The sequence below is a fragment of the Arachis stenosperma genome, chromosome 9 (genome assembly GCF_014773155.1).
Source record: "Arachis stenosperma cultivar V10309 chromosome 9, arast.V10309.gnm1.PFL2, whole genome shotgun sequence".
NCBI lineage: Eukaryota > Viridiplantae > Streptophyta > Magnoliopsida > Fabales > Fabaceae > Arachis > Arachis stenosperma.
In genome coordinates this window covers 2099341-2109165 of record NC_080385.1, presented here as the reverse complement: position 1 = coordinate 2109165, position 9825 = coordinate 2099341, and the positions used below count along the sequence as shown (strand labels likewise).

At 27.8% G+C, this 9825-nt stretch overlaps 2 protein-coding genes across 2 annotated transcripts; both read left to right on the top strand.

The window, feature by feature from the left end:
* Positions 1-2640: 2640 nt before the first annotated feature.
* On the top strand, positions 2641-4054 carry LOC130948343 (FBD-associated F-box protein At2g26860-like). Its single transcript, XM_057877065.1, has 2 exons — positions 2641-3696; positions 3788-4054. The coding sequence occupies exons 1-2, from the start codon at positions 2641-2643 to the stop codon at positions 4052-4054; spliced, it is 1323 nt and encodes a 440-aa protein (XP_057733048.1).
* Positions 4055-7584: 3530 nt separating this feature from the next.
* Positions 7585-8989, top strand: LOC130948340 (FBD-associated F-box protein At4g10400-like). The gene is made up of 2 exons (XM_057877063.1): positions 7585-8634; positions 8726-8989. The coding sequence occupies exons 1-2, from the start codon at positions 7585-7587 to the stop codon at positions 8987-8989; spliced, it is 1314 nt and encodes a 437-aa protein (XP_057733046.1).
* The last annotated feature ends 836 nt before the right edge of the window (positions 8990-9825 follow it).

The following is a 9825-nucleotide window of genomic DNA, read 5'->3' as shown; positions in this document are numbered from 1 at the left end:
TGATACTAAGATTCATTCATTTCATATAGCCTTTTGCTTTATATAGAAAGTCAGTAATTGGTACTTCAGTATTGGAACAAGATAATTTTAGCAACAAGGATACCATTTTAACTTTACACCATTCAGGTGAATGAAGCTCCCAAATTTTGAGGTGCTTGATAGATCCCAACAAATCTTTTACTTCATTGATTTTGTATCTTTATCTATTTTATTTACGTAAAAATATAGAATACCGCTGGTTGTCGCCTCCAAATGATAATTTGGGTAATGTTACACATTCAACTATTTTAATAACTAAGTCCAATTTCAAATAAATTTAAAAAAATTTACCATACGTCTCCATCACACGTTTCTTCTTTTTTCTGTTAGTAATACATAAAATTTTTATTAAAAAGTACAGAAAAATAATACAAATTTTTTGTGCATAATAATAAATTTATTGATATAACATTAAAAATATTGCATGTAGTACAATAGTATAGAAATTTTTAATTTTTAGCCGCCCGTAAATTTATCGATATATCACATAAATTTTTTGTACATAATTCAAAAAATTTTGTTGTACAACTATCATTGTCATTATTCTAATTTCTGATTTATGTGTTGTGTACCAAAACTAAATTTAATAAATATTATATCGTATATATATACACCAAAATAAATTTTTCTAAAACAAAAATAATATCACATAATATAAAAATATTAATTAAAATATAAAATATAATATTTTGTTATTATTTTCACTCTAAAATATATATTTAAATTATAAAATATAATTTGACACCGAGTCTGGTTATTTAAAATATGACTCGAACTTGATCTAAAAATAATACTGAATAAAATAATAGACTTAGCAAAATATGTTTTGAGTTAGAACCGAAATTTTAGACAAATTCAAATATGAACACCTCGAGTCTGAAGTCATTTTTCAATTCAAACTAGTATATCTATATGTGTCTTGCACGGAATTTTTTTTTTTTGAAAGTTTTAAATGAAAATATGCATAATAATTTTTGTTATAAAAATTTTATAAAATTAATTAAATTTAAATTTAACTATTTTTAATATTAAAAATAATGAAATCGATGAATAATAATTTTATTTTTTTTCAAAATATAACAATTACTTATTAATAGTAATATAAAGTTTGTGATTAATTTAAAATATTTATAATAGAGTCTCGTGTTTTCAAAGATTTTTTTTTAAATAACATTAATGGTTGAATTTATATATATATATTTTTTATTATTCATGAGTAAAAATTTCAAACTCTCTTATTAGGTTGTTAAAATCGATTTGAGCAAGTATAATCTAACATTAAAATAAAATCAATTTATTTATTCTAATTAAATCAAATAATTAATATAATTAGTTAGTTATAATTAATGTGATCAAATAAATATTTAATATTTAATATTTATGATTTATCTCAATCAAATCAAATAAATAATTAATTATAATACTTTTAAAAATTATTAATCAAAATACATAAAATAAAAAATAATAAAAATTAAAATAAAATAAATCTATTTATTCTAATCAAATCAAATAATTACTGTAATTAGTTAGTTATAATTAATGTGGCCAAATAAAATATTAAATAATTTAATATTTATAGCAATCAAATAAATAATTAATTATGATACTCTTAAAAATTGTTGATCAAAATATATAATACAAGAAATTGATATAAACCAAAACAAAATAAATTCCTTTATTTCGGTCAAATGAAATAATTAATTGATTAGTTATAATTAATATGGTTAAATAAAAATATTAAACAATTTAATATTTATTTGAATTAAATTAGGAGTGGTAATGGGACCGATATAGATAGGTTTTTGTCCTCTCCAACTTCAATTCGACTTGTTCCATAATAACCTGCATAGTGCATAGAATTCACCCCGTTTCTAGCTGCAGAGTAGTAAAGAGTTAAACCCTAACACACTACTGCGAGTATTTGCTTTATCCTTATAATTATTAAAATTTAATAAATAAAATTAAATTAAAAAATTTATATAACCATCATCACATATATAACATAAATTAAAATAAAAAATTAAATATATATATATATATATATATATATGTGTGTGTGTGTGTGTGTGTGGCTAGGTACTACCTAAATCCGACTCCATCATTCTCAAGATCTCACCCCACTAAAAATTCGTCTGGGTGTAAGACGGGTCCCGAGCGAATAAGGAGATGGATAACAGTGACAGTAAGTTAGTAGTATTGCCATCCTTAAATCAAATCAAATAAATAATTAATTATAACATTCTAAAAAATTATTATTCAAAATATATAACACAAAAAATTAGTAGAAATTAAAAAAAATTAAAACAAAATTATTTTATTTATTCTAATTATATTAATTAATTATGGTAATATGATTAAAAATATTAAATAATTTGATATTTATTTTAATTCAATGAAATTAATAATAATAAATTAACATATTTAAATAAATTAAAAAATATTTTAAAAACATATCGCATCAATTATGTTATTAATTGAAAAAATCTGATGTGAATAATATATAACAGGTAATAGATAGGAACGAGGGAAAACCCGAAAAAGTGGGAAACTGGGAAGTAGGAAGTTAGAAGAGAACGCAGAAACAGAGAAACCCTAATCGCCATGGACATGATCAGCGACATGCCGGATTGCATACTCTTACACATCCTCTCCTTCCTCCCTACCAAAACCGCCTTTCTCACCACCGTCCTCTCTCGCCGCTGGACTCACCTCTGCCACCACCTCCAACACCTCCACTTCGACCAAAACCAATTTCGAAACCACAATACTTGGTCAGATTTCAGTGCAAAAAAACGATTTCTCGCCATTGTTAATTGGATTCTCTCCCGCCACAATCCGCCGCCAATTCGAACCTTTCGTCTCACCTGTGACCTAAATCGTCAATCCGATGAATACACTGCGGAGTGGTTCATTAGAAAGGTTTTAGGGCCAAACCTCGGGGAATTGAACCTCCAACTCTCCTCCATCTGTTGCTCCGATCCCAAAGTCGCTATTCCCAACAGCGTTTTCAGCTGCACTTCCCTCGTGACTCTCCGTTTAATCGGAGGCCACATAAGAATCCCTTCGCCTTCTGCACCGTCGTGCCGTTATCACTTGCCATCACTCAAGACACTGGAATTGTCTAATGTCGAAATCTCTGTTGGTATCTTGGAGGAGATTCTCTCTCACTGCACTGCTCTTGAGACTCTTATTCTTGGCTATGTCCGTCAAACCCTCGTGAAGGTCCAATTGAGTATTTGTTGTCCTTCTTTGAAGAGTTTGCACTTCCAATCTTTTTATGGTGACGATCTTAGATTGCTTGTTATAGACACACCATCTCTTAAACGTCTTGATATCCCAGTTGAGTTGTGGCTTCACGAGATCCGTGTTCGCAACTTGCACAATGTGGAGGAAGCCCGTATCAACATTACTAAGCAATCCTTTGTGCTCGAGTTTCTTGTGGAGCTTTGCAGGATAAGGATTTTGGAGCTGGGTTCATCAGTGTTTGATTGTTTGCCTGAGGTTCCTCCGCATCGTATTCCAGAGTTTACCTGTTTACATACGCTAGAGCTTACTGTTATGTGGTGTTTGGACACCAGATACATAATGAATATGCTTCAGAAATGTCCCATGCTTAAACTTCTTGCTATTGTTTTTAGCATTAGTCTTCCTATAATGGTATTTCATGTTCTCATCTTCAAGCTATGATTTATGTAAGTTTGTTGTTTTGCTGGCAATTCTTTTAAGTGTGTTTGTTATTTGTTGCTAGGATCCAGATCCGTCACCAAAATGGGAACACCCAGTGAAGGTTCCTACTTGTCTTGCATCGCATCTGCAAGTGATTAAAATCAAGAGATATTTTGAATCCAGAGATGATAGAGATTTTTTTGCCTATGTTCTTCAACATGGACTTGTTTTGGAGTCACTTGATCTTCAGGTGGATCATACGAGATCTAAAAGATTTCCAGAAGAATTATCCCTTTTGCCAAGGAGCTCCAAGGCGTGCCAAATTAACTTTTGCTGGATATCCTACTAATTATGGCTGAATTTTTCATATCTGAAACAAGTTAGTTGTACTAGTTTGAGTAGATTCCCCTGAGTGATAAAGGAAACTTAAATTTTGATGATTTTTTCTTTTTATATTTCAAGACATTGTTCAAAAATATTGTTGGTTACCTATACTTTTCCTTATCATATATATACTTGATACTATTATGATTCATTCATTTCACATAGCCTTTTGTTGTATATAGAAATTCTGTGATTGATACTTCAGAATTGGAACAAGATAATTTTAGCAACGAGGATACCATTTTAAATTTACACCATTCAGGGGAATGAAGCTCCCAAATGTAGAAGTGTTGATAGATCCGGACAAATCTTTTACTTCGTTGATTTTATCTTATGTATCTTTATCTATTTTATTTATGTAACAAACATAAAATACCTCTAGTTCTCTCCTCCAAATTATAATCTATACCAACATCTTACCGAGACAAATATTTTTTATAACTAAATCTAACTAAATTAATACAAATTCAATAAAAACCAGCAGTATATATGCATTACGCGTTTCTTCTTTTTCACACTTTATGTTGACGTAGCACAAAATTTTTTAGAAGAGTGTTAGGAGACAGTAATTTTTGTATTTTGTAACTATTAATTGGCAATCAATCATGTTTTTAATGGTATGAGATTATATCAATTGGCCATTCAATAGTGAGAAATCACTCACTTTTCTTTTTATAGTTAAGTGTTGGCTATAAAATACAAAAGTTATTAGCCTCCTAGACTTTCTCAATTTTTTATACATAATATATAAATTTATTAATATAATTTAAAAAAATTTAGATAACATAAATTTATTGATATATCATAAAAAACATATTTACATAGCTAATTTTACTGTACAATTCAAAAAATTTTGTAGGAGAATGGAGAAGGCCAAAAAGTAAACGAAGAAGATAATCAAAAAGAGATGCGCTTAGGTGGATTTTTTTTAAAGTACTTAGTTAGATTTGATTGTACAAAGTGATTGTCTGTCTAGCATTTTTATAATCTATAATTCTATATATATGTATTCAATCTTTCTGATCTTTATTTGTGTGATAAAAAAAATAATTCTTGGTGAAATAAACGAGTAAAGTATTATTTTTACTTATGAAACTTTAGAATATTAACAAATTTATTCACAAAAAAATAAAATTAACTTTATATCCACAAAAAAAATGAATATGTGATCAAATAAATATTTAATATTTATCTCAATCAAATTAAATAAATAATTAATTATAATACTTTTAAAAATTATTAATCAAAATACATAAAATAAAAAATAATAAAAATTAAAATAAAATTAATCTATTTATTCTAATCAAATCAAATAATTACTGTAATTAATTAGTTATAATTAACGTAACCAAATAAAATATTAAATAATTTAATATTTATCTCAATCAAATAAATAATTAATTATGATACTCTTAAAAATTGTTGATCAAAATATATAATACAAGAAATTGATATAAATCAAAACAAAATAAATTTTTTTATTTCAGTTAAATCAAATAATTAATTGATTAGTTATAATTAATACGGTTAAATAAAAATATTAAATAATTTAATATTTATTTCAATTAAATTAGGAGTAGCAATGAAAAAGGTAGAAATATGTTTTTGTCCTATTCAACTCTATCAGTCTATTCTGATCCGTTCTATAATAATCTGTATAGAATTCGTCCCATTTTTACATGTGAAATAGTAAAGAGTTAAATTCTAACACACTCCTGTGAGTATCCGCCATGTCCCTATCATTATTAAAATTTAACAAATAAAATTAAATTAAAAAATTTATCTAACCATTATCACATACATAACATAAATTAAAATAAAAGATTAAATATGATACAATATTATTAATCACTTCATTAATTATTTTATATATATGGCTAGGTATTACCAAAATCCAACCCCGATTAATTATAACATTCTTAAAAAATATTATTCAAAATATATAACACAAAAAGTTAGTACAAATTAAAAAAAACGAAAACAAAATTATTTTATTTATTCTAATTATATTAAGTGTGTGTTTGGATTACAGTTTGCAAACGGGAGTTTGCATAAAATTGATTTTGCAAACTTGATTTTGGTCAAAAGTATGTTTGTGTTAAAGTGATTTATGTTTGGTAATTTTTGTATCAAAATGGATTATAGTAAAATAAATGTTGTTTGGCTTATACCATTCAAAATCACTTTTAGATAAAAAATTACTAAAATGGACATCAACTTAGATTTTTTTTTTATATTATCCTATTGTTTTAATTTAGATATTTAAATAGATTTTATTAGTTAATTTTATAATAAAATTAATATTTATTTACTAAAATAAAAATAACATATAAAAATAGACAAAATATTTTTTTAAATAAAAATAAAAATTATATATTTTAGATATATATATATATATAAGAATATTTAATCAAATATGTTATATTTTTTAAGTATTAAATGTTACTTTAGTATTTTTTTACATCGTACTCTTATTCTAGTACTCTCAATAATCTTATTCTTAATATTAATTTGAAATCCAAGGTTTATGATTTTATTATTATATATGATTAATTTTTTATTTAATTTATCTTTTTTAATGGAATCATAATCTATATTATAAAAAATTACACTAAAATATAGTATAGGAGAATTACAATTATAAAAGATAGTACTGAAAATAATAAAAAAAAATTAAGTGATTGAAACAAATCTAAAAGTTCTTAATGATCTTTTTATATAATATATTTTTAGTATTTTTAGTACTCTTTTTTTAGTATATTATAATTTTTTACTATTATTATTATTTACAGTTAATTTTTTTATTTAATTTACTTTATCTAATAGAATTAATAAATCATATTATAAAAAGATAATAACAAACATAATACATAATTATAAAAGTGTATAATGTCAAACAAATAGTTAAAAAAATAAAAATAATAAATAATAGAAAATTAGAGCTCATATAAATAGAAATAACAAGAATTTTATAAATAATACAATAACATATACAAAGGATAAAGTTGGTAAAAAGTAAATAAAAGGTTAGTATCTATGGCTAAAAGCCCGTTAAGAAAACGCAGAAGCTAAAAATAGTTGCTTCTTGTAAACGCTGGTTTTGGCAGCAGAATCACTTCTGCGTTCATGAGAAAAAAAGTTGCCAAACCAAAAGTTGAAACTTTCAAGAAATTTAAACGTGCTTCTTCCCTTCCAACGGGTTTCCCAAACACACCCTAAATAATTATGTAATTAATTAATTATAATTAATATGATTAAAAATATCAAATAATTTGATATTTATTTTAATTCAATGAAATTAATAATTAATAAATTAACATATTTAAATAAATTGGAAAAATATTTTAAAAACATATCGCATTAATTATGTTATTAATTGAAAAATTTTGATGTGAATAATATATAGCAGGTAATATATAGGAATGAGGGAAAACCCGAAAAAGCGGGAACTGGGAAGTAGGAAGAGAACGCAGAAACAGAGAAACCCTAATCGCCATGGACACCATCAGCGACTTGCCGGATTGCATACTGTTACACATCCTCTCCTTCCTCCCTACCAAAACCTCCTTCCTCACCACCCTCCTCTCTCGCCGCTGGACCCACCTCTGCGACAACCTCCAACACCTCCACTTCGACCAAAACCAATTTCGAAACGGCAATACTTGGTCAGATTTCAGTGCAAAAAAGCGATTTCTCGACATTGTTAATTGGATTATCTCCCGCCACAAAGCGCCGCCAATTCGAACCTTTCGTCTCACCTGTGACCTAAATCAATCCGATGAATTCACTCTGGAGTGGTTCATTAGAAAGGTTTTAGGGCCAAACCTCGAGGAATTGAACCTCCAACTCTCCTCCATCTGTTGGTCCGATCCCAAAGTCGCTATTCCCAATGGCGTTTTCAGCTGCACTTCCCTCGTGACTCTCCGTTTAAACGGCGGCCACGTAAGAATCCCTTCGCCTTCTGCCCCGTCGTGCCGTTATCACTTGCCATCGCTCAAGACACTGCAATTGTATAATGTCAAAATCTCTGATGGTAACTTGGAGGAGATTCTCTCTCACTGCACTGCTCTTGAGACTCTTGTTCTTGACTTAGTCTGTCGATCCGGCGAGGAGGGCCAATTGAGTATTTGTTTTCCTTCTTTGAAGAGTTTGCACTTCAAATCTTATTTCGGTGAGACTCTTAGATTGCTTGTTATAGACACACCATCTCTTAAACGTCTTGATATCCAAGTTGTGTCTGGGTTTCACGAGATCCGTGTTCGCAACTTGCACAATGTGGAGGAAGCCAATATCAACATTGCTAAGCAATCCTTTGTGCTCGGGTTTCTTGTGGAGCTTTGCAGGATAAGGATTTTGGAACTGGGTTTATTAACGATTGATTGTTTGCCTGAGGTTCCTCCGCATCGTATTCCGGAGTTTACCTGTTTACAGAGGCTAGAGCTTACTGTTTGGTGTCTCGACACCAGATACATAATGAATATGCTTCAGAAATGTCCCATGCTTAAACTTCTTGCTCTTGTTTTTATCATTGTTGTTCCTATGATGGTATTTCATGTTCTCATCTTCAAGCTATGATTTATGTAAGTTTGTTGTTTTGCGGGCAATTCTTTTAAGTGTGTTTGTTGTTTGTTGCTAGGATCCACATCCGTCACCAAAATGGGAACACCCAGTGAAGGTTCCTACTTGTCTTGCATCGCATCTGCAAGTGATTAAAATCAAAGGATATTTCGAATCCAGAGTTGATAGAGAATTTTTCGCCTATGTTCTTCAACATGGACTTGTTTTGGAGTCACTTGATATTCAGGTGGATCGTTGGAGAGCTAAAGGATTATTTCCTGTAGAAATATCACTTTTGCCAAGGAGCTCTAAGGCGTGCCAAATTAACTTTTGCTGGATTTAAGGTACCATATGAGATTCCCCCAAGGGATAAAGGAAACGTAATTTTGATAATTTTTTCTTTTTATATTTCAACACAGATGTCTCTTCATTCATTCATTCATTCAACACTTTTTCTTTTTTATACTAATAAGATTCATTCATTTCATATAGCCTTTTGCTTTATATAGAAAGTCAGTAATTAATACTTCTGAATTGGAACAAGATAATTTTAGCAACAAGGATGGATATATACCATTTTGACTTTACACTATTCAGGTGAATGAAGCTCCCAAATGTGAAAGTGTTGATAGATCCCAACAAACCTTTTACTTCATTGGTTTTGTCTTATGTATCTTTGTCTATTTTATTTATATAACGAAGATAGAATTCCTCTGGTTCTCTCCACCAAATCTATCCGATGATGTTATAAGTATAAATATTTTTAGTAACTAAGTTGACACAAATCTAATAAAAATCAACATGTGCATACATCACGTATTTCTTATTTTTCACTCTTTGTATTAACGTAGCACAAAATTTTTTATATATAATATATAAATTTATTGATATAATACAAAAAATTCGTGCATAGCATAAAAAATTTTGTATGATACATAAATTTAATGATAATTACAAACAAAATTTGTACATAGCTTAAAAGATTTTGTTGTACTGTTCAAAAATCACTTTTACTATTGTTGCTTTTATATTGTGCACTGAAATTTTCATGCTGTGTTTCAAAAATTTTATATTATGTTCAAAATTTCTATACTTTAATAATTTTGCTGCACATTTCAAATATTTTTACTGCTATTATTCTAAAAATTGTATGTTATATACCAAAATTTTTGTGCTTAA

Coding starts and splice junctions, on each gene's coding strand:
- LOC130948340 (XM_057877063.1), top strand. CDS start 7,585: ATGGACACCATCAGCGACTTGCCGGATTGCATACTGTTACACATCCTC. Junction 8,635..8,725: donor TCATTGTTGTTCCTATGATG/GTATTTCATGTT, acceptor GTTTGTTGCTAG/GATCCACATCCGTCACCAAA.
- LOC130948343 (XM_057877065.1), top strand. CDS start 2,641: ATGGACATGATCAGCGACATGCCGGATTGCATACTCTTACACATCCTC. Junction 3,697..3,787: donor GCATTAGTCTTCCTATAATG/GTATTTCATGTT, acceptor ATTTGTTGCTAG/GATCCAGATCCGTCACCAAA.